This window comes from Drosophila kikkawai, chromosome 2L (genome assembly GCF_030179895.1).
Source record: "Drosophila kikkawai strain 14028-0561.14 chromosome 2L, DkikHiC1v2, whole genome shotgun sequence".
In the NCBI taxonomy this organism is placed as follows: Eukaryota; Metazoa; Arthropoda; class Insecta; order Diptera; family Drosophilidae; genus Drosophila; species Drosophila kikkawai.
This window is the reverse complement of record NC_091728.1, coordinates 30,706,205-30,731,546: the sequence shown is the minus strand read 5'-3', so window position 1 is coordinate 30,731,546 and position 25,342 is coordinate 30,706,205. Positions and strand designations below refer to the sequence as shown.

Genomic DNA, 25,342 nt, shown 5'->3' with positions numbered 1-25,342 from the left:
TATGTTAGTCTGCATGACTCTTTGTAGGCTTTGTTCAGAATATTTGTGAAGTCCTCGACTTCCTTATCTATTCTCTCCGGGGTGGATCGGGTCTTGATCATTCTGTCTTTGACTTTTGACTGTACAATCTTTCCGTATTTGTCCCAGTCAGTGTTTCGAGGGTTTCGCTTCGGCGCCGTTTCATATACCGGCATCACGATTTCGAAGAATATGTACCTGTGGTCTGAAAACGAGTCTTGTGTAGAGACTCTCCAATTTCTTACCTTATTTCTTACCTCCATTTGGAGGGTTATGTCTAGGACTTCCTCCCAGCCCTAAAATCCTTCCGTGCTTGGAAAGAAGAAGGTGGGCGTGTTTCCCTTGTTACAAATATTGACGTCACGACATATAATACTATCGAAGAGAGACTCACCCCTTTCGTTTGTCACGACATATAATACTATCGACGAGAGACTCACCCCTTTCGTTTGTCTCCTTACTTCCCCACAGTGTGTGCCTTGCGTTGGCATCGCACCCGAGGATGAGCGTCGTCTTAGTCTCCTCGGCCCACTGCATCACCCTATTAACCGCTTCAGGTGGTGCAGGTTCGTCGTGGGCCATGTAACCGGAGGCTATTAGTATGGCTGTCCCATCCGCCGCCTTGAATCTTGCCACTGCTAGATCTAAGTTGCTGAGATTGGGGTAGAGAAGAGCATTAAGGTTGTTTTTAATGATTATACCCGCCCTCGGCCCACCTGTCGAGTTTGTGTACAATGTTGTGTATCCCTTTATGGCCATGCCAGAGATTTGTCCGTCCCTTGTCCATGGCTCTTGTATAAGGCCGATGTCGATGTCCTTCTCCCGGAGAAGGACCCCCAGATTAGCTGAAGCGTGGGAGCTGCGCTTCAGGTTTATCTGAACGACCGTCGGCATTAGATCGGGGTGGTGGGGGTGCTGTCGTCGATCGCCAAATCGTTCAGCAGCTTATTGGCGTCCTCGACTTCATCTTCCAGGATGTCGTCCGGTTCGTCTAGGAAGACCTTCACCTTTGCTTTCCTGATGCCGTACCGGACCTTGTTGTCTGCTGCCTTCAGCTGTTCTAGGCAGCGCTGGTTGATTAAGAACAGATATGGCTGGCTGGACTTCATTTCTCGCTCAGCTCTGAGAATGGCCCAGTCCTCCATGTCGACTCCCTTATTCATTGCTCGCAGAGTCTTGAGCACCCTTTCATGGCTAGACAGCCCCTTGGGCAACCAGATGCGAGCTCTGGGTCTCCTTGGGATGTCCTTGGCGGGGACTAGCTTTATGCTAATCCCCTTCCATGCTTTGCTTAGTCTGGCAACGCAATCCGCCAGGAAGTCCCGCGAAAACTCGTCGTCGCACCTGATTACCCGGTGCCCCCTAACCATGTCTGAGGAGTCAAAGGAGGGTGACTGGCCCGTTGGCTCGGACAGTAATTTGTCGGTTACCATCTCCGCCAACTGGGTCTCGACCTCCTCCCATTTCTCCATCAGAAGGCGCCCATCGTCGTTGAGCTCGTCTATAAGTGCCATTGCGAGGCTGTCTCTGGCCACCTCGCTGAACTTTTTCGCCGGTTTGACGAACGTGGTCGACCTCGGTGCTCCCTTAGCGTCCTTGGCTCTCTTCGGAGCGCTCTCGCTCACCTCTTGTGAGCGGTTGCGCTTTGCTTGAGGAGGCAAAGACGTCTCTGGGTGCTCCTTCTCGTAGCGCTCGTATTCCTCGATCACTGCTAGAAATCTGGCTTTGTCTGCAGCGTCGCGCGGGTCGGCTTTGCCCTCCTTTTCATTCCTCGCTAATTTGGCGAGGATGAAATGGGCCTTGCTTGCCTGCGCCTTTCGTTGTTGGTGGGTCCACGGTTTTGTCTTCCCGTGTTCGCCGGTCGCTTTGGCTTGGCTTGCCGCCGCTTTAGTGTGCTTTGGTTGTGTCGTTTGAGGTGTGCTTGTCTATACACCTCCCTCTGTATTGGACGGAGCTAGCGTCTCGTCGTCTGAGCGCAGTAGCTCCTCCTCGTCCAGTTCGCTTTCCGTCGATTTGTGATGGGGTTTTACCTCCCCCACGAGGTCCGAAGCGGATTTTTTTGTTGTGCCCATTTTCATAAACGCCCGCGTTGCTCGGCAGGGCGAGCGCGGCGGGCCCGAGGGGTTCGGGGCATTGAAGGGAGGTCGACCGTGGCTTCGCCCCTAAGCCACGGCAAGGCTCGTTCCGACCCAGGGTTGCCCGGCCCTGGGAAGGCTCCGTTCGAACACAGCTGGTTTAACCCCTCAGCTGCGAACCTTATAGTCAGTGGGCACGGGTCGCTTTACACGCCTGACTTGAGGGGAGGTAGTTTTAAGACTTGCCCATGTCTCGGTAGGGATTGGGAGGCAAAGGATTATTAGGTGAGCGATTCACTGGAGGTGCCGCTCGCATTGGCCGTACCGCAGTACGTTTCCAGGAGGTACCACGCGGAGGACCTTCTCCCAGGAGAAGGTGGTGTCTATCAAACCGATATTCACCTACAAGTCGACTTGGTGTACCATTAGAGCCAAGGAATAGTCATCAACAGTTTCCCTGTTGACTTTGCCTTGGATTGGTACACCCATACCACCCAAAAAAAAAAAAAAAAAAAAAAAGACTATAAATAAGTATTTTTCATTTTAAAATGATCCTAACAGTCGTCTTCTACGTCAAGTTCTATTGAAAACGGATTTTCAGAGTCAGAATCTGAATCACTATCACTATTTATTGCTCCGTGCTTAAGTCGAATTCTATCAGATCATCATAAGTCCAACTCGAAACGGCAGTTGTTCTACGATTGTTTTCTATATACACATCAAGCAGTTGCTCATAGGCGAACTCAACCACAGCTACGATATGTCGGATTTATATATATAGGGGCAAAAAGGAGCAAAAAAGCTTAATAAAATTAGTTTATTTACACTTTGCACTTTAATGACACATAGTTACTTTTTGGCACAAGTTGGCACAAAATTTGTCATAATTTACAATAGATGGGTTACCAGGTTAGCCTTTTTATACTTTTGGACAACACAAATAAATGCACACAAAGAACACATTATCAAACATAAACAAAGTCTATTTTAATACAAATATTCTACATACCTTTGCCTTTTTTTCCATAATTTTAGTGAAAACTGCTTAAACTACAAAAATTTTGTCACGCTCGCTAGTAAACAAAATTTTTCTCGCGCTTTTGAGTTTCACACGCGCGCAATCAAAGAGCTGACTTTGAAGGGCTTCCACAATTTCCGGGATGCATCAAAACAATTAAAATCTTTTGATTCATTTTAGTCAAAGTATATACTATTCAAATTTGATTATTAAAATAGGTTTACTTTCTATGAAAAATTTGAATTTTCGTCGATATATCGGCTCGCTGGCCCAATGTGCATTGCTAAAATGTTTACATATTATCTAACCTTAACATTTTACAAATTTTCATTTAACATTTCCAGGAGATAAACTATGATTCCCCTCGAGGAGGAGTGTCTGTTATCACAGAAAAGGGAGACATAACAACATCATACCTTTTAATTCAACGTGCTAGAATTTCTGATTCAGGGAAATATTCCTGCTTACCTTCAAACGCAAACCCCAAATCTGTAATTGTCCACATTTTGAAAGGTAAATCTACAGAAATGTTTTATGTCAATAAATAATAATTTTCATATCTAGGAGACCATCCAGCAGCTGTCCAAAAAGGCAATATACTACTGGCGGATACATATATCCTTTTTTTAACAATTTTGTGTGCATTCAAGTAATCCATGAAATAATTATGTGACTATAGTCTTTTTTTACAAAATAAATGAATAACTACACCAATGAAAAGCTTTGTTCGCTAAGTTTGGTTGGTTCCAAAAGACGACGAATGCAGCCACTGGGGCAGATAAAAACTATTATTTTGGTTGCTCTTTCTTCCTAGCTAATTGGTGTTAAGTGCTTTATACAATCGCTTTATACAATCGTTGACAATCGTCCCTTTATCTTCCAGTAAGAGACTTATAATAATATTGTTGAGACACCAAAGGTTGGACTGATAAGTCAATTCATTTATGCAATTGGGGTGAAAAAAAGTATTTTTACTTTGCATTCATTATTATTTATGTATTTATTTTTATTTTCATTTATTTATTTATTAGATAAAAATAAGTCGGGTTTTTCTTCCTGATCCTATAACTCCAGAACGCACGAACCAATTTCCACGGTTTTTCATTCGTTGCAAAGGTCTCGGGCTTCGTGATATATGCAGCAAAGAAAATTCAGGAAAAATTGCAACAGAAAAGTGGAAAAGTCATTTTTGCATACATCGCCATCTCTGATATATAACATGCCATTATTCTGTGCCCAGTTTATTTAATTAGACAAACCGAAATTGTGTTCAATTTTGTGAAATTGTGAAAAAAAAAGTAAAAAAACAAAGTTATTCGTTTCCTATTTCGTTTCAATTGAAAACCAGGATTTGCCTTTAAGGTGGTAAGTTGAATAGTGTAAATTATGTGGACTTGAGGTTAAATTAACCACTCTGCCTATAGTCGTTGATCAAGACCAATCCAGAATTCCCCGGATAGTTCACCAACAGTTTTATCTAAGTATTTCTGAAGTAAGCCGACACTAGCATCGAATCGCTGCAGAATTACTATTCAATTGGGACCAGCAGTGGGAATATTCTCAGCTATTGCCGGCCTGTCTTCGTCCCCGATTTTAATTAATTTAATAAGTGGCACTTTCGAATGGTTTAGTAAATCAAATGCTGCATCTGAGCCTTGAGAATTTGTAGCACTTGGGGCAAGCTTAGTGTCCTCTTCTTCGGACTTCATATATTTCAGCGGTTTTTTTAAGGAAAATTGCAACAGAAAAGGTCGTAAGTTGAACTGTGTAAATTATGTCGATTTGAGGTTAAATTAACCACTCTGCCTATAGACCCTGATCATGTAAATAACTCCAGAACGCACGAACCGATTTCCACGGTTTTGCAAAAAATAAGTTATTCGTTTCCTAACATTTTAATTGGAAACCAGCATTTGTATTTAAGGTAGTAAGTTAAACCGTGTAAATTATGTGGATTTGAGGTTAAATTAACCACTCTGCCTATAGTCCAAAATGCCTAGAGCACGACGTTTGAGCATCGGTCTCCGCGCAAGGCATGCAAACCAGCAACAAGTGTATTCACAGAACTTAAGCGAGGAAAGACGAAATGTAGTAAGTGAAAATGCCCGATTGAGACAACGCGTGAGCACACGAAGATCAACTGGTGCGCAGGATCCAAGCGGATCCCAACCAGCGTAGCAGGCTCTTAAGGGGGGAGGGGTTAAGGTATTTAATTTTTTTCGAAATTTTTTATTATTTTTTATTTTTAAGGCCTAATATATTAAGAATATTGTGTCTAAGTTTTACATCAATCATAGGTACATTGACTAAGTTATACAGACTTGAACGAAGGTCGGTCGGTGTTCAATGCATAAGCATGATAAAGTTTAAAGCGCTCTCCTGAAAAAGTTTAAGTTTGTTATATTTTTTATTTAACAAATTAACTTAATTTTTTAGTCCAAAATCGAGGTTTTGACTTCAAATTCAAAAAATTTTAAAAATAAAAACGCTACGTGAATACCTCGGGACACTTATCCTTTAACGAATGAGGTATATTTTTTTCAGATCGGATGATTCTGTGGACTGTTAGGATGTACACCGCAATCCAACTTTTTTGGTGGCGACTCGGGAGATTCCCTATAACTCCTCTACCTCTAAATATTTTTCAATACAAAATTTATCAAAAAGTGTTCAAATGTTGTGTTATTATATGGTTTTTAATTCATTAACCCAACTTTAGCCGTTTCGCCATAATAAATTTTTGAAACATTTATGAACATTCCATCTTTCAAAATAAATGTTCCTGAGGAATTCTTTAACAAACTAAGCTCTGCCCAAATCTGGCCAAAGCAGTCGCCAAAGCAGTCGTGTGATTGTCAAGGAACTCGAAGGTAAGAAAAAGAAAAAACGGCCAGTAGGAATTACTCTTCCTGGGCTCGATTTGATCACTGCGCCTTCTAAGTCTTCCTATTCATTCCCAAAAAACTAACTAACTTCCTTGGTTTCTCCTACCACAATGCAAGAGGATTACGCAATAAGCTTCCTAAATTGTACTCCAATAGTGTCACATTCGCTTCCCAAGTATAGTGTTCACAGAAACCTGGTTAAAGCTGGAAATTTTAATTTGACTTAAAGCCAATGATTCAGATTCGACTCCACTCTTACGTCCGAATTAATAACTGTCGAGGAGTGCCTTTGAGCTCAGAGCCAGGTTCGGATATTTTTTTTCCAAATTTGAAAGCTGGAATCGTTTGCCCACCAATTAGTTTTGTTTTCCCACGTCCAGTTTTGAAGATATGAAAATTTGAAGAAGTTCAAAAATTTTCGAACATCAAAAATTTGACGTTTTTCAGATTTTTTTTTTTTAAATCGCAATAACTTCCTTTGCCCACCCTTCAGAACTTTGAAATTATTTAAACTTTAGGAAATATGACACATTAAAAATTTGCTCCGCTTTACCAAAGAAATAATGTACTGCCCACCTCAGAAAACTGAATATTTTTAGAAAAAAACGTTTGCCCATCTCTTAAAAATAAATATTAAAAATAAACGTTTGCCCATCTCATAAAACTAAATACTAAAAATGTACACCTGTTGTGTTAAAATATCGCTTAACGAAATTTACACCTTTTCACAATTGTACAAAAAAAGTTAAAAAAAAAATCAAGTTTGGACATGATTAAAATTTTTACCTGCTACAAATACGCTTTTCAACAATTTTACGATTGCAATTTTCCGTTTATTCAATCATGCACAATCGAGATCAAATACTTCCGCATAAAATCTTAAGGCAGGTGTCGGAACGGGACAGCTATACCGGGAAGAACCAGGAAAAAAAAGCGCCGCTGTTAAAAACATAAGCCAGACAGAGTGGCGCGCGATCTCAAAACTCCGGAGCGAGGAATTTTTGTGGATTATCCTGCCTCTCTGACGCCAAGTTTCAGTGGCATTGTTTTTGTAAATCTTCACGGATCACTGAACGCAGGCAACGAACTTCTGAGACGACTTGCTGGTGCCTCTGCCTGTATTTTGTGCGATTCCGCGAATCGAAAAAAAGATGGGCAATCGAAAAAATTCATTTTTAAAAGATGGGCAATCGTTAAAATTAAGTTTTAAGAGATGGGCAAACGGTTTTTTTTCTAAGACGATTCAGTTTTCTGAGGTGGGCAATATATTATTTCTTTGGTAAAGCGGACCAAATTTTTAATGTGTCATATTTCCTAAAGTTTAAATAATTTCAAAATTCTGAAGAATGGGAAAACGTGGGCAAACGAAGTTATTGCGATTAAAAAAAAAATTGAAAAAAGTCAAATTTTTGATGTTCGTAAATTTTTGAACTTGTTCGAATTTTCATATCTTCAAAACTGGACGTGGGCAAAAAAAAAAACTAATTGGTGGGCAAACATGGGCAAACAATTCCAGCTTTCAAATTTGGAAGAAAAAAAATTTTGAACCTGGCTTTTATAAGCTCAACGAAAAACCTGAATATTAACATGAACACTAAGAGAAATCAAGGCCTGGCAAAAAACCTCCATCTGAACCCTCCCCGAGGGTGCCGGCTGGGCAATGGGCACTATATTAGCCCGGACACGGGTAATGCATCGCTGCTTGCCCCGTCCGCGATAATACAGTGTCTAGCAAAGGCCACGGTTCAACTCCTTCTGCCCTAAAAAGCCTAAGGAAGTGAGCCGTTAGCCATGGGTGGAGGTGCCTGACAGAAGGCATAAAGCGCAAGTGGGCGTCCCCCATAAAAGATACCATTCTGGAGGGTTTGAATGATAAAACCAGGGCTGGGATGTCAGCCCAAACGTCGATGGAAGGCGTGACCGCTACCACCGGCGGGCACGGGGGGGAGCAATCGCCTCAGCATGTCGTCAGCGGATACACCTCTGATGTGACGGGAGCAGGTCATGTCAGTTGCAACAAAAATCCTACGCATGGGGAAGTTGAGACGCTCGCGTAACATAGTCGATACAGACTCGGACCTTGAGAGCGTGCAGCTACTCCACCCACCGAAAGCAGGCACCAGCTCCCAGCGCAGGGACGGGCCAAAGCGGTCAAGCGAGGGAATGAAGGCCAAGGCGCTGTATAAGGCTGCCCTCCGCATCCAGGATCGGCTCCAGGAAAAAGCCGCCCTATCCCCAGAGCAGAAGGCAAAGCTTACCTGGGCTGAGGAGAAGCTTCACTTCGCCAAACTCCCCCATATGAGTTCGACTGGCGGATTCGCCAGCAAGGTGGAGGAGACGCTTGCCAACAAAAGGCAACGCTCAACCGAATGCGCCTCTATGGACGCACTGGGGAGCAAGCGGCAACGCGGGCTTAAGGAGGCAGGCCCTCTCCAAATGGCGAAAAAGCCCAAAAAACCGCAAAAGTCAGTGAGGTGACCAAACGACACCTGATCGTGGCCCTCATTGAGAGAAGCGATGAAGCCGGCAAAATGACCGCGGCGCAGTGGAAGATGGTGCATGCGGGGCTCGTTGAGTCATTGTACGCACGGGTGGAGCATGATCCCGAAGCTCCCATGCCCACCTTCGATGGCGCTGGGTGGCTAAATGGGGTCAAAGTCCTAAAGTGTATGGATGACCCGACGAGGAAGTGGCTGACGAAAGTGGTCTGCCAGTTGGAGGCGCTGTGGGAGGGAGCCAAGCTAAAGGTGGTGGACCGGAAGCTAATCCCATCCACTCCAAAAGCGAAGGTACTCTTCCCCATCGCAATCCATGCGGACCGGGCGCTGAAGCTGCTGCAGCGTCAGAACCCGGATATCCCAACCGCGGACTGGAAGGTTCTGCACGTTGCGGCCCCATCACCCAAAGAGGGGGGGCAAAGTGCAGTCCTCCACATAAACAAGGAGGCAGAGGACATCCTTTATCCCAGATACGGGAAGATGGCGTGGGGCATGGGTAGCGTATACCTGCGCCTCAAAAAGCGCCACCCCGGGGATAAGGTTGCTCACACCCTGAAGGCAGATGTGGTGGAGAAGGACCTAGGTCTGGAAACCATCGTGGATGCCGACCGGGAAATGACGCTGGATGAGTCCGACGAAGGAGAGGACGGTGACCTGACTGTTCAGTCGCTGCAATATATATATAATTCAAAATCATAACATTACATAATCTGTAAGTCGTCAGTCGCAGCACTCTCATATGCAGCCAAAATAAAGTATAGATTACCAGGTCAAGCGCATATGTAGATTCTGCTGACGACGATGAAGTGGAATGGAGCAATAGCCTCATTCTGCATATACCATTACAACCTACATTATTCTTGCACATCAACATTTGTAACCAGAAGCATATTCGTTTCCGCATGCACTAGCAACCTACATTATTCTTTATCATTAATATTCGTAAATGCAAGCACATTTGTTAGCTATAAATATCGTTAAGTTTGAATCAATAAAGTCAGTAATCGTCTGCAATTCAAAGAGATCTTTACTCCTCCAACTGCAGTCCACCTAGTTCAAGTGCTGGGTGCGACACAAACAAGGCAATTAGTTTATGTGCTATTTTGCCAGGCATCGAAGCCTACTCACACTAACAAACACTCATACAAACATTTTGGTGACCCCGACAGTTCACGTCCTGCCGACAATTCACGTCCTGACGTCCTGCCGACAATTCACGTCCTGACGACAATTCACGTCCTGACGACAATTCACATCCTAACGATCAAATCCTAAGGACAATTCAGGTCCTGACGATCAAGTCCTAAGGAAAATTCAAGTCCCACGAGTCAAGTTTCCCAACTCTTGGAACAATCCTGGGCATCCATTGAAATAATCCTTCCACTAGAACTCAGAGTCTAGTGTGTTCTCCAAGTCAATTGAACAAGTGCTAATTTTTTAGACCACAAACGGTTGCGAAACGGAGCGTATCCAGCTTAAAAGCGAATAAAACACTCCCAACGGGTCAAGAATATAGCACTTTTCAACATGACTAGCATGGAGGAGCGAGCAGCCACAGAGGCGTTAGACTTGCAGGAAGAGATCAGTCAAGAGATCTCAAAACTGATCCGCAATTTCAAGAAAGATTCTGCGGAGAGGAACAAAACCCAACATACTTTCAATCTAAGTTGGCCGCAATCGATGAAGCGTGGAATCGATTTGCGGAAAATGACCGTAATGTTCTGGAGAAATATAGAACCTCGGAATATCTAAATTTTTACAAAGACTGTCGTGACTCATGCGACAAGTATCGAAGCGCCATAACTGACGCAATGGCTCAAACTACGAGCCATGCCCAAGGAAACGCAGACGCTGCAAGCATACAGCAGCCTGTGGGCAAACTCATGTCGGCATGTCGCCGACAAAGAGCCATATCAGACTCTATCCATCGGGCTCTGAAAGAATTTTCAGAGACTGGAAAAACCATTACAAGTGATTTGATAAAATCACTATGGTCACAAGTTCAGGAGATCCACTTCGCTGTTCATGAAGAACACGAAGACCCGGTCAGGGGAGGATACGACATGCAGTCATTTCTCCGACTGGAAAGGGATATCCAAAAGGTGTTAGGGGCAAAAACTAATGCATCGAGCAATGAAGATGTACACTTGCCCAGAGTTAGCATCCCCAAATTCGATGGGGATCTACTCAAATGGACGCAGTTTTTTGATTTATTCAAATGCATGGTCCATGACACCAACATGCCGACAGTACGGAAAATGTGGTATCTAAAAACCACCGTAACTGGAGAGGCAGAGAGATTGATAAGACACATCGATCTAAAAGAAGAAAATTACGCAAGCGCATGGGGCATATTGGTTGATGAATACAACAATCCCCGACACGTAGCCGACACGATTCTTAATCGGCTCTTGCAACACCACACAAATAGTGACGATCCGAAATCACTGAAAGAGTTGTATATAACAACTATCGAGTCCCTGGCATCATTAAGGGGACTAGGAATCGATGTATCCAGCTGGGATACAATATTGATTGCTATCATCAAGCAAAAATTGGATATTACTAATAGAGCCTTGTACGAACAGTCGTTGGATGGTTCTCGACAACTGCAAGGTCTCGACACAATACTTAACTTCCTCGACCAGAGAATTCGCGTACTGGGAACAGGAAAAAGAAGTCAACAAGCAAAAAGGGATCAGAAGGGGCCAACATGCACTTCTGCCAGCGCTGGAAAATTACCAAGCTACCCATTTTGCAAACGGAATCATTGGCTATACAAATGTGATGACTTCCGTAATAAACCAATACCCGAACGACTCAATTGGGTACAAAAACAACGAATGTGTGTCAACTGCTTCAGCAGCGACCACAAGGCAAAGGAATGCCGAGGCCGTTTGTGTTTTAAATGCGATAAAAAACACCATACACTGCTGCATCTTGAAACGTCATCAGGTGCAGCAACTGAACCACAATCACCTTCTGTAGGGGCAGCAAGTAACAAGAGTTACAATCTGCTGGCCACAGTCAAGGTATCAGTAAAAGCAAGCAATGGTCAGGTGGCCACTTTCAGAGCTCTGCTTGATTCAGGATCACAAATAAACTTGATCTCTGAACGAATGGCTTCAAAGCTATCATTAAGGCTCCACGGTACTTCATTACGTATCGAAGGTATTGGAGGCAATCCTAAGACTAGTCGAGCTAGAGTAAATGTGCAAATGAAATCAATGCATAACGACTTTACTCAGCAAGTCGAGTCTTTCGTGTTACCACACATTATAGCCGATCAACCGGCTCATCAGCTAGATCCAACAAATCTACGACTCCCTCAAAACATCGCTCTGGCAGATGCAAACTTTGATAAGCCAGGAAAAATTGACATGCTTATCGGAGCTGAGCACTACTATTCGTTACTACTGCCAAACCAGATGATGTTAAAACCAGGCGGCCCGGTCCTACAGAATACTAAACTTGGTTGGATTGTCGCCGGGAAAGTATCTGCAGAAAACAACCAAACAGCAATTTGCGCGCCTGTAACCACAGAGGACCAAATCGACACGCTTTTGGAACGTTTCTGGACTTTGGAAAACCTAGAAACGGAAGAGAAACCAAAATCACCGATAGAGGCTCATTGCGAAAGACACTTCCTAGGAAATCTCCAATTTGCAGCAGATGGAAGGTTCATAGTAAAGCTTCCCTTTTCTGAGCAATCATCAGCCCTGGGGGCATCGCAGAAAACTGCAACTAACAGGTTTCTGGCACTAGAGCGCAGAACATCACCTGAAGTCTGGAAAGGTTACGTAGATTTTATGGACGAGTATGAGAGCCTTGGACACATGAAAGAAGTGCCTCCCACAAGGATACCTACGGATCACTACTTTATCCCGCACCACTGTGTTCTAAAACCTGAGAGCAGCACTACAAAACTTCGGGTAGTGTTTGATGCTTCCTGCAAGACCACCAGCAACAAGTCGTTAAATGATATATTGTATGCTGGACCCACCGTACAGAGCGAACTGTTTGCAATTTTACTACGGTTCCGCACTCACAAGTACGTGTTCACAGCCGATATAGAGAAAATGTATCGTCAGGTATGGATACATCCTGATCATCAATTTCATCAATTAATCGTCTGGCGAAAGAATCCATCAGACGAACTCAAGTATTATCGACTGAAAACCGTAACATACGGCACAACATCAGCTCCATTCCTAGCTACAAAATGCTTGGATCACTTGGCTGAGAAAACCAAAAAGAATTTACCGCTTGGAGCAGCCGTGCTCAAGCATGATTTTTATGTTGACGACTGTCTCACAGGAGCAAATAGCATCCCAGAAGCAGTTCAGATTCAACAAGAGCTAAACAAAATACTGCTACCAGCCGGATTCAAGCTCCGAAAGTGGTGCTCCAACAATGACGAAGTTCTTGCACAAATTCCAAAGGAAGACATAGTCAACCACCTCAAATTAGACGAAACCCTTCAACACTACAGTGTGAAAACATTGGGTTTGATCGGGTACCACATAAGGATCAGCTATGTGGGCGATCCCAAAAAAGTGAAGCGTCAACCATCACCAAACGAGTGGTGAGCTCAGAGGCGTCACAAATTTTCGATCCACTAGGACTATTCGCTCCTGTTGTGGTAAAGGCTAAGATATATATGCAAAGCCTGTGGGAGCTGAAGATGGGCTGGGACGACGAGCTTCCTCAACTGCTGCAAACTGAGTGGAAAAATTATCGTGCTGATCTACAAGCATTGAACAATTTACAAATTCCACGGCACATCTTTGACGGAAAGGTGCCCATTAATCAGGAAATTCACACGTTTGTCGATGCGTCAGAGCGGGCATACGGAGCAGCAATCTATGTCCGAGCCACATATAAGAACAATCAAGTGTCTGTTCGGCTACTGTGCTCAAAGTCAAGAGTAGCGCTGACAGCAAAAGAGACGCTGCCTCGCCTGGAACTATGCGCCGCAGTCTTGGGAGCAGAGCTAACCCACAGGGTGCGGAAGGATTTACGTATACCAAACGATAAGGTACCTGGATACTTATGGCCAGATTCGACTGTGGTGCTGTCCTGGATAAACGCATCAGCATCATCATATCACACGTTTGTGGCAAATCGAATCGCAAAAATCCAAGCTGTTTCAGACCAATCTCAGTGGCGTCACGTGTCATCAGCTAACAATCCAGCAGATGTACTATCAAGAGGAATTGCCGCCAGCAGGTTAGCAGAACACAATCTATGGCTATATGGACCTCTATTTCTACATGGCTCTCGCGACAAGTGGGCTCAGGTACCAACTACCAACCCCAGCGATCTAGAACGCAGGCTCAATCACATAAGCTTGCCAACATGTCAAAATGAAATTGGCAGTGTACTCTACAAATGCAACCACAGCAACTCCTTCAATAAGCTACAACGTATTGTAGCATATATGATGCGGTTCTGTATCAACTACATTGTGTGTCGGTGAGTTAACCAATGCAAGGACCATCATCCTGCGGACTATCCAGCAAATTGATTTTAGTGCTGAATACAAACAACTCCGGATCCACAAAACGGTGGACAAAAAGAGCTCGATTGTCTCCCTATGTCCTATAATCGGAAACGACGGACTGATCAGAGTCGGAGGTAGATTAGAAGAATCTAGCCTTCCATATAACGCGAAGCATCAAATTTTGCTTCCATACAACGATCCACTTGTGAAAATGCTACTGCGAGAGATGCATGAAGAGAACATGCATTGCGGGGCTCAAGCTCTAAGAGCCATTGCCAGGCATTCTCAATGATAAAACAATGGCAAGAAGCATAATTCACAGCTGTGTCAGATGTACAAAGGCACGGCCCAAGTTGATGCAACAAATCATGGGCAACTTACCAGCTGACCGAGTAACACAAGCTCGGCCATTCTTTAACTCTGGTGTTGACTACTGTGGACCGATTTGGATTCATCACAAACTACGTGGAAAAAGACTTGATAAGGCATACATTGCAGTCTTCTGCTGTTTTGCAACAAAGGCAGTTCATCTGGAGTTAGTAAGTGACTTGACAACAGATGCGTTTTTAGCTGCTCTTCGACGATTTTTGGGTCGACGCGGAAAATGCCAGACTATTCACTGTGACAACGCAACAAACTTTGTCGGGGCCAACAATCAATTGAAGGCCATAGAGGAAGCAATATTCACCGACAAGGCTCAAGAACAGATTATAAACCATTGCAATAAAAAGCAAGTGGAGTTTAAGTTCATACCGCCCCGAGCACCATCGTTTGGCGGGCTTTGGGAAGCTGCGGTGAAATCTGCGAAGCGGCTGCTAGTATCAGTCACAGCCACAGCTTCATTAACATTTGAGGAGCTTAACACCGTAATCGTGGAAGTCGAAGCAATCCTCAATTCCCGACCACTGACACCAATGTCATCTGATCCAACAGATACATCAGCTCTGACTCCTGGCCATTTTTTGATTGGTGAACCGTTAACCGCCGCTCCCGATGCAAATCTAGCCTCACCAGGGAAAACGTTGGTGAAAAGATGGGAGTTAGTGTCCAGATTAAAGCAAATGTTCTGGGACCAATGGTCTATGGAGTATCTACAAGAGCTTCAGATGCGCAACAAGTGGAAAACCGCGTCACAAAACTTGAAGGAGGGCCTACTTGTGCTAGTCAAGGAAGACAACGTGCCTGTGATGAGTTGGCCAATGGGACGAATAGTGAAGACATATCCCGGTAAGGACGACCATGTCCGAGTAGTAGATGTAAAGACTGCATCTGGGATCTTCAAACGGTCAGTAACTCGTCTCGCGCCACTGTTAAAAGAAGAAACAGCCATCAAACGTCCGCACAGTTCCATCGAGGATACAACGTCAAAGGATGAGATGCCAACACAGAGGAGGAAGGTGTCACCGCCGATCCTTCCAACACTGCTGGCAATGTTACTCATTCTGCCACTAGCGATGGGACAACAGACAAAGGTCACGCATTTCACAAATCAGCCAGGTCTATTCTATGAAAGAATCGGGACCTCTAGAATGGCAATTTCAGATTGGACCATCATCGTATACTACGACTTGCAACCCTACTGGAGTGATATGAGAATATTAGCGGCCGGGATAACTGAACTCAAACACAAGTGTTCAGAATTACAAAACGTCAATGCATGTAACTCTATACATGCACACTTTCAACACGTACATGCCGAATTACAAGCCGGAAATGAGCTTATTAACCACTCACGGCAGCGAAGATCACCGCTAGATATAGTCGGTAATGTGGCGAACTCATTATTTGGCGTGCTGGATTCCAAATATGCTGAAGATATGTCCAAGGTCATAAACGATGTCAAATCAAACGAGGACGTACTAATGATGCTATTGAAGAACCAAACATCAATCTTGGATTCCACTATAAATGTGGTAAGGAAAAGCAATTCAGCTACCAACGACCGCATACGAAACATAGAACGACAAATAGATGCTCTCACCAGAGAACGAGGAAAATATCAAGGCAACTATCTGCAACAAGCATTCATGATCCTGACAGCCCAGCTCACTCTACTGGCAAATGGAATGCAGCGAATGCAAAATGAGATAACCAACGTTCTTACCGACATTCGCCACCGAACAATTAGTCCCATGCTAGTTTCTCCCCAACAATTAAGGGATCAACTTGATCAGATTAGGGAGCACATCCCACCGGATCAACAGCTGCCAGTCTCTTCAAATGACGTAATACAACTCTATCGAATCATGCATGCCGAGGGAACAACAACCACTGACCATGTTATCTTCAAAATAACGCTGCCATTAGTATCCACAGCGCAGCAAGAAGTTTTCAGCGTCATCCCCATCCCTGCATGGAAGGCAGGAAGCTGGCATGAATTCAAGCTCAAAACAAGGATCATAACTGTCAATGCCCATAGAGATCAATTCATGGGACTAACTACTGACGAGTTTGATCAATGTCTACAATTGCCAAAGGATGAACACATATGCGTCAATCATCAAGCTACGTTTAGCGTAGATAATCGATGCGAATTTCAGTTGTTCAATAACAAGACTGAAACGGAATGTGAGACTGCTAAATCGAAGTCCGATTTAATATGGTCAGCAACACATCAACGAAACAGATGGATGTTTGCAACCCACAGTCCGATCGAACTACAGGCTGTATGCAAGGGAGTTCCCTCCACAGTACAAATGGAAGGAACAGGCTTACTATCACTCGCCGCAGGTTGCACGGCACGCAACTCAAAAATCAGTGTTAGTACATTTAGCACAAGCCGCAGCGAGACAAAAGCAGCATATGTTCGTTTTGGCAACATCACCAAGATAAACATAGAAGAGATACCGAAACCAGGCGTAGAATCGACGACCAAGACAGCCGACGCCGAATTACGCGAATTAGATACCCTACAACAACAACTGGCCAAACTAAAAGATGCGAAGTACGAAAATCAAGTCAGCATTGTACACCATCATCAAGTAGCCGCCTATGTGGCACTATCAATATCAATACTACTGATCGTGACCCTGAGTCTACGATATCGACGAGTCAATTGGAGAACACCACAATGCAGCCCCAATCCCCGGACAACAAGTGAACCGCCAGCACCCGAACCTACCCCACGGAGTTTTTCGTTCGACATTACTGAAGGTTGAACACCCGTTCAACGGCCGGGAGAATGTTCAGTCGCTGCAATATATATATAATTCAAAATCATAACATTACATAATCTGTAAGTCGTCAGTCGCAGCACTCTCATATGCAGCCAAAATAAAGTATAGATTACCAGGTCAAGCGCATATGTAGATTCTGCTGACGACGATGAAGTGGAATGGAGCAATAGCCTCATTCTGCATATACCATTACAACCTACATTATTCTTGCACATCAACATTTGTAACCAGAAGCATATTCGTTTCCGCATGCACTAGCAACCTACATTATTCTTTATCATTAATATTCGTAAATGCAAGCACATTTGTTAGCTATAAATATCGTTAAGTTTGAATCAATAAAGTCAGTAATCGTCTGCAATTCAAAGAGATCTTTACTCCTCCAACTGCAGTCCACCTAGTTCAAGTGCTGGGTGCGACACAAACAAGGCAATTAGTTTATGTGCTATTTTGCCAGGCATCGAAGCCTACTCACACTAACAAACACTCATACAAACACTGACCGTAGTAGTCAACCCGTCGTATGGAGGTGAGGCCAGTACCCATGACACTCAGGGTGCTGCAACTCAACCTCCATAAGAGCAAGGTCGCGTCGGCGGAACTCCTCATAGCCATGGAGCAAGGATCCGCCGACATAGCTTTGATCCAGGAGCCATGGATCGCCTCAGGCAATGCCATCGCCGGACTGAAGTCCGCAAATTACAATTTGCTCCATCCACCAACGGTTAGCAGGAATAGAACCGCCGTACTTGTACGGAAGGGTCTACACGCTAACCCTATGTCTCACTACAGCTCTGATGACCTGACTGTGGTGATGCTAGAGAGCGGGAAAAAGCGCCTTTTGGTAGCTTCCTGCTACATGGCACACGATAGAACGGCCCCACCAGAAGAACTCATGAGCTTGGTAGAAGCCAGCCCGAAGGACCAGCAACTGCTCGTGGGTGCAGACGCCAACGCGCGCCACTGCGTATGGGGGAGCCCCAACATAATCGACTGAGGTGAGTCCCTCTTAGACTTTATACTCTCAACCAACCTGAGTATAGCAAACGTGGGGGAGGAACACACCTATGTAGGTCCCACCTCCTCAAACGTGCTAGATCTTACTCTGGTAAGGGGACAAGGTACTTTGGTATCAGAATGGAGAGTCCTTGAGAGACAATCCTTCTCAGATCATAAGTACATACGGTTCCAATACGCATTCGAACACTCTCCAAAACAATCAGTCTTCAGGAACCCCCGGAATACTAACTGGGGAAAGTTCAAGAAGACTATCGTGACACGGCTCGCGATCTCTCCGGGCATAGTAGAATCTGCGGAAGACATAGAAAAGTCCCTAGAGACCTTCTCCAAAGAACTGCTGGATGCGTACCACGCATCATGCCCTATATCGGACACGAGAAAGAGGACCAGGCCACCCTGGTGGAATAAGGACCTTTCACTCCGACGCAACAAACTTAAAGAATTCTTCAAAATCGCCAAGCAGGCGAAAGATGACATCATCAATGAGGAATACAAAGTCCTACTTAGGGACTACAAGAAGGAAATACGCAAGGCGCAGAGAAACTCATGGAGAAACTTCTGCTCCAATATAGAGACTGCCCCGGAAACAGCTAGACTCCGGAAGCTGCTATCGAAGCAGCCAACTATACAGAGTCAGCTCAAACGCGACGACGGACAGTGGACTGAGGGCAGCGAAGAGGCCCTAACAGCACTAATGCACGCGAATTTCCCAGGATGCACTGAGGTATCCGATGCAAATAAGCACCAGGACCTAGCAACTGGAGTAGAGCATCTCCCAAATGCTTTAATATCCTCAGGTAGAATCCAATGGGCTATAGACTCCTTTGTGAGGATAAAAGCACCAGGACCAGATGGAATATTCCCAGCCATGCTGCAGTGACCGAGGAGGTGATCACCCCATCGCTTTACGCAATATATACAGCTTGTTTAAGCACGGGCTATATCCCTATCCAATGGAGGACCTCTCGGATTGTCTTCCTGCCCAAAGCAGGAAAGTGCAGCCACATGAGCCCCAAGGATTACAGACCGATAAGCCTCACCTCATTCCTACTTAAAACGCTGGAAAAGCTGCTGGACCTATACATCACCAACGATGTAGGGAGACAACTGTCGACCAACCAGCACGCCTACACGAAGGGGAAATCAGTGGAGTCGGCACTACATTCGTTGGTAGCCACCATTGAGAGAGCCCTAAACAAAAAGGAGTATGCATTTGGAGTGTTCGTGGACATATCCGGGGCATTCAACAACGTTAGCACGGACGCAATAATGGATCGCCTAGAAGCGACCAACTCGTCCCCCGCTATCAACTTGTGGATAAAAAATCTTCTAAGTTGCCGGCGAGTACAATCAGATTGGGGCACCGCTTCCATGGTGAGAGGAGCGCACAGAGGCACGCCGCAAGGTGGGGTTCTGTCGCCCCTCCTATGGAATCTGGTGGTAGACGACCTAATCAAGAGATTCGAGAGGAAAGCACCAAAGACAACAGCTTATGCGGATGAAATAAGCCTAATTATCATGGGAGTCTGTCCATCGACCCTCAGCTCGATCATGGAAACAACACTCAGGGAGATATGTGAGTGGGCGGAGAAGGTAGGACTCAATATCAATGCGGATAAGACTGACCTTATTCTCTTCACCAAGAGATACAAGGTGCCGCAATGGAGCCCCCCGAAAATTAACAAAACCAGGCTAACCCCTAAAGCACAAGTCAAATACCGCGGAATTGTACTTGACAGCAAGCTGACGTGAAAAGCCAATGTAGTAGAGAGGGTAAAAAAGGCCACCATAGCGCTATATGCATCCAAGAAGATGCTTAGCAGCACATGGGGCCTCTCACCCGCTCTAATGCATTGGGTCTACATATCGGTGGTGCGTCCGACTCTGCTGTATGGAGTCTTAGTGTGGTGGCAAGCCATGGAGAAGAAAACGTATAATAAGCTTATGGAGAGAACCCAGCGGCAGGCACTGCTCTGCATATCAGGGGTGCTGAGGTCAAACCCCCACCAAAGCACTCGAAACCATAATCGGTATATATCCCCTAGATATCCAGGCGCAACTGACAGCAGGAATGGCGGCACAACGTCTGGTTGCATCAGGAAACTGGTCGCTACAAGGTTTCGGGCACAGTTCAATTGGTCGAGACATGATCAGTACATCTGACTACATGATACCCAGAACGTGCCCGGATGTAAACACAACAGTATTCATGGGACCAAATGACTGGAAGTCAGGCCAGGACCATGCTCAATACCTCAATATATATACCGACGGCTCCAAGATGGAAGGAGGAGTTGGAGCGGACATATACTGTTCAGACTCTGAAACGAGGCTGTCGTATAAGCTACCAAGCTACTGCAGTATATTCCAGGCGGAAGTATTCGACATCAGGAAAGAAGCAGAGCTTGCGCAGAGCATAAACCGTCCACATGAGGCGGTCAATTTGTTCGTAGACAGTCAAGCGGCGATAAGATCTATGCAATCCTTTTACCTTCAAAGTGAACGGACGTGTTTTTTTCTTGCGCTCCCGATTTGTGTAGAATTTGTCTATATACCTCCGGGGTTTACTAACATTAATATTTGGTGTTTCAAATAATTACCGTTCACTTCGCGTGTGCATGCTACTTGTTTATTTTGTGCTATTTAATTCAATTTAAATTGCATATTAGTTTGGGCTGCTGCGGTTGCTTTGCATTTTGCTCTTTTTGAATTCCCTTTTGTGCCTTTAGCGTTTGTTGTTGTTTGCGTTGCCGCGACAGCTATAAACGGTTCTACTCAGTGCTTATCTCTCGCTCTCCTGCTCTTTGCCCCCCCGCTCATTAAGTGCCGCTGCATTTAATCCCTTGCGCCCTCTCTTAAATAGTGGAAGTACAGTGGTACGTCCTTATAATGTCCCATAATATGGTCTGCTTCGCCAAAAATTGTAAGAAAAATATTACTTACGATGAACTCACCATCACCTGTTGGCTGTGTGACAAACCTAGTCCTAGTCCCTGCCAGGGTATCAGGCCCGGACTACCGCCCGAAAGTGGTATGGTTGGTCAGTCTGCCGTGCCAAAACCCCTTACGGCAATTCCACCAACAAAACAGTTATTTGTTTCGCGGCTTTCCCCTGATCAGACATCGAAAGATGTCATAGCTTTTATCCAAGGCAAAGTAAAAGTCGATAAAGAAAAAATGAAGGTGGAAAAATTTTAATTTTCTTACCCTAGGAACATTTCGTCTTTCAAGATAAATGTTCCTGACGAAGTCTTTGGCACTCTATGCTCTGCCCAAATCTGGCCACAGTATGTGGTTGTCAAAGAGTTTGAAGGTACGAAAAAGAAAAAGCGGCCTGTAGGAATTACTCTTCCTAGGCCAGATTTGCCCAATGCTCCTTCTACGTCGTTCAATTCCGTCCCAAAAAACTAACCAGTTCCCTTTGTATTTCCTATCAGAATGCAAGAGGCTTACGCAGTAAGCTTCCTAAATTGTATTCCGACAGCGTCCCATTTGCTTCCCAAGTTATTGTGTTCACAGAAACCTGGTTAAAGCCGGAGATTCTGAGCTCCGAAGTTTTTCCAGCTGCGATCACAGTATACCGGCTAGATCGGCCTATCAGACGTGGGGGAGGTGTCCTTATAGCGGTCGACTCCACTCTCACGTCCGAATTAATAATTATCGAGGAATCCAACAATGTTGAATTCCTTTGCGTAAAGCTATCAGTTAATAGTAGTTCCATTTTTGTTACATGTTCCTACATTCCTCCATTGTCGGAACTTCCTAATCATTGGAACCATCTTTCCGCCATTCAGTTGGTCTCCAAAAGACTTTCGGATAGGGACCATTTAGTAGTTCTTGGAGATTTTAACATCCCAGGGGCTATTTGGTCCCTAGATAATTCCACTAACACACTTCTTACGACAACACATAATGATTTTATTTCTGGCTTGTTTGACATTTCGCTGTCCCAAGTCAATCATGTTCGAAATTCCTTAGAGCGCTTGCTTGATCTTTGTTTTGTCTCAGATCCGGAAAGAGTTAGTTTAGCTAGGGTGGCACCCCTGACGCAACCCGAAGATCCCTATCATCCCACTTTCGATGTGACTATCGACATGGGGACTGTTTCACGGAATAAATCTGACAGTCCAGCCCAAGAAGTCTTCTGCTTTAGCAAGACGGATTTCGTACGGCTGAATAATTTCATAATTAATTACAACTGGTCCGATCTATACACATGCACTGACATGGCGGAAGCCGTGGGTATTTTTTATCGTGTTATGAATTCATTTTTTATTGACTGTGTTCCGTTATATTGTCCGTCTACATCAAACAAACCTCCTTGGTTTACCAAAGAGTTGACCCGCCTCAAAAATAGAAAATCAAATCTATATGCTACATATCAACGTACCGGTTCTCCGATTGTCCTATCTAGTTATTTATCAGCTCGATCCACTTTTACTGTGTATAACGCGCAGTGCTACAATAATTATTTGACTCGTTGCAGGTCCCAGTTTTCTGTGGACCCAAAACAGCTTTATAATTTTGTTAAATCTAAGCGTAAACCCTCCACTCATCCGTCCTCGCTCTCTTTTGGTAATTCAACAGCAGATAATGATCAGGCAATAGCCGATCTTTTTGCTCAGTTTTTTGAAACCACTTACTCCAACTCAATAGACCCAAATCAGGCTTATCCTTACATCATCCCCAAATCGAACCAAATCTTCAGTCCTACCATTAACAAAAGCTCTCTTCTTAGTGATCTGCATAGTGTTAAGCCAGTTTTTTTACCAGGTCCCGACGGAATACCAGGCTGTGTGCTTAGGAATTGTGCCGAAGCCCTGTGCAATCCACTTCTCAAATTGTTTACCTTATCCTTAGAAACCTCCCACTTTCCCCCTATTTGGAAGGAATCATTCGTTATTCCTCTCCACAAAAAAGGTAGCAAACTGGATGCCAACAATTACAGAGGTATCTCTAAGTTGTCGGCCATCCCTAAACTGTTCGAAAATGTTATTACATGCTCATCTGCAGCACCTGTGTAGGTCAATTATTTCTCCATGTCAACATGGTTTTATTAGGCGAAGATCAATTACAACGAATCTGTTGGAGCTTACTTCCTTTATTATAAAGGACTACCGAAATAACTTTCAGACAGATGTAATCTATACTGATTTCAGTAAAGCATTTGACTCTTTTAACCATTCTCTTCTTGTTCGGAAACTCGATTTAATGGGATTTCCGACTGATCTTCTTAATTGGATCGCAGGTTATCTAAATGGCAGGACGCAGAAGGTCCTTTTCGAAAATAAACTATCTAATGTTCTTAGGGTTACATCTGGCGTCCCGCAAGGGAGTCATTTGGGTCCCCTACTGTTTACATTATTTATCAACGATCTGCCCGAAGTTTTGACCAACTCCAGAGTACTTATGTATGCTGATGACGTCAAGCTTTGTGTGCAATATAACGATGCTACTTGCCAATCAGACTTACAGACAGATCTTAACAATTTTCAAATATGGTGCTGCGTGAACTTCTTAAACTTAAACGGCTCTAAGTGCAAGCTAATGACATTCTCCCGTGTCACTCCTAAGCCTGCAACTTATACGCTTAACGGCTGCTCTTTGGAAAAAATTAATATAGTTGAGGATTTAGGTGTCCGTCTGGATCCTAAACTCGACTTTATCGATCATATTTCGTGCATGGTGAATAAAGCCAGGGGTGTGCTTGGTTTCATTAAACGGTGGTCGAAGGAATTCAATGACCCCTACGTTACAAAAACGTTATATACTTCACTTGTTCGTCCTATCTTAGAATATGGATCCTGCGTTTGGAGCCCTCAGTATGGCGTCCATAGTAAACGCATAGAATCGGTTCAAAAGAACTTCTTACTTTTCGCTTTACGCGGTTTAAACTGGGATGCAAACCAGAGGTTACCGTCATATTCTAGTAGACTCTTACTAATTAACTTACCCTCCTTATCCAATCGTAGAACCATGCTAGGTATTACATTCTTATACAACTTAATCCGTGGTGACGTGGAAAGTACTGACTTGCTCGGTCAGCTAAATTTTCACGTACCAATACGAAACACTAGATCCTTTTTACCATTAGTTTTGCCCCACTGTAGAACATCCTTTGAACTGCATGAACCCTTTAGAGTCCTCTGTGCAAATTATAACGATTTGTACACAATAATATCTAACGTTGATAGCCTCCCAAAACTAAAAACTTCAATCTTAACCTACTTACGCATGCAAGCAACCAATCCGGCAGTACGCCAGTAGTAGTTACCCCGCATCCTTTTTTTTTTTAAGTCCTTCGCGTTTTACTAATTGCTAACAGAACAAGCACGTGCTTGGTGTCGCAGGTTCCACTTGATATGTACTGTACACAGTGCATCAACGTCTTGCAATCAATCATCAGCGGTCGGTTCCAAAAATGTACTGGCAAGCAGGGAGTCACTATATAGGCTGAGCACGACTAAGTCAGTGAGGATCTACTGGGTTCCCAGCCATCAAGGCATAGACGGTAACGAAACCGCGGACGAACTTGCAAAGGAAGGCGTTAGACTGGCGAGTGAATGAACAGAAAACGTCCCTATCTCCCTAAAAAAGCTCCAAAGCGAGCTAGAGAGACGGGCTGACCCAAGCGCAAAAAGCAGGTGGGGGAGTAATTCCGCAACCTGCAGAATATCAAAAATCATGTGCAAAGAGCACAATGAGAAACTCACCCACTACGTGCTGCATCTTCCGCGGAAGGACTGCGGAATGTTAGTGGGTATTCTTACAGGTCACTGCCTGCCTGCTGCACATGCAGTCAAGCTGGGTATTACCGACAACGCCAAATGCCGGAAATGTGATGAATCCGAGGCAATTAAAACTTTGGAGCATCTCATTTGCAAATGTCCGGCCCTAACGAGGGCCAGAATGAGATACCTAGGATCTTCAGTTCTGGCATCGCTAGAAGATGCCTAACCTAACCTAACCTAAGAGAAATCAAAATGAAACGCAATCACAAAAACAAATGTTAATTAATTTAAAAAATATATTTTTAAAATACTAAAATAAATACCTTGCTATGGTTTTATATACGCCCATAAATCTAGAATATTATCCTGCAAAGTTTAAATCGCAGCATCCCGAAGTTTGTAAACCTTTGCAGATATA

General features: G+C 44.3%; 3 protein-coding genes across 3 annotated transcripts in view; 2 read left to right on the top strand and 1 right to left on the bottom strand.

Moving 5' to 3' along the window:
- The window catches only part of dpr21 (defective proboscis extension response 21), a 306,824-nt gene extending 303,118 nt beyond the window's left edge, over positions 1-3,706 (top strand). The window contains 3 exon segments of the mRNA XM_070286878.1: positions 3,456-3,557; positions 3,559-3,624; positions 3,691-3,706. Of these exon segments, the coding sequence (XP_070142979.1) occupies positions 3,456-3,557; positions 3,559-3,606 (150 nt within the window). The 3' untranslated portion in view covers positions 3,607-3,624; positions 3,691-3,706.
- LOC138927941 (uncharacterized) lies at positions 912-2,090 on the bottom strand. Its single transcript, XM_070283471.1, has 2 exons — positions 1,952-2,090; positions 912-1,792 (listed from the first exon to the last, which is right to left on the bottom strand). The coding sequence occupies exons 1-2, from the start codon at positions 2,088-2,090 to the stop codon at positions 912-914; spliced, it is 1,020 nt and encodes a 339-aa protein (XP_070139572.1).
- Positions 3,707-12,303: 8,597 nt separating the features above from the next.
- On the top strand, positions 12,304-13,083 carry LOC138928656 (uncharacterized). Its single transcript, XM_070286029.1, has one exon. The coding sequence runs from the start codon at positions 12,304-12,306 to the stop codon at positions 13,081-13,083; it is 780 nt and encodes a 259-aa protein (XP_070142130.1).
- The last annotated feature ends 12,259 nt before the right edge of the window (positions 13,084-25,342 follow it).

Excerpts from the sequence above, each read along its gene's own strand:
- LOC138927941 (XM_070283471.1), bottom strand. The coding sequence starts at position 2,090 with ATGGGCACAACAAAAAAATCCGCTTCGGACCTCGTGGGGGAGGTAAAA. Across the intron at positions 1,793-1,951 it reads TCCGTCCAATACAGAGGGAG|CGAGGAATGAAAAGGAGGGC; the intron begins GTGTATAGACAA and ends TCGCCAAATTAG.
- LOC138928656 (XM_070286029.1), top strand. The coding sequence starts at position 12,304 with ATGGACGAGTATGAGAGCCTTGGACACATGAAAGAAGTGCCTCCCACA.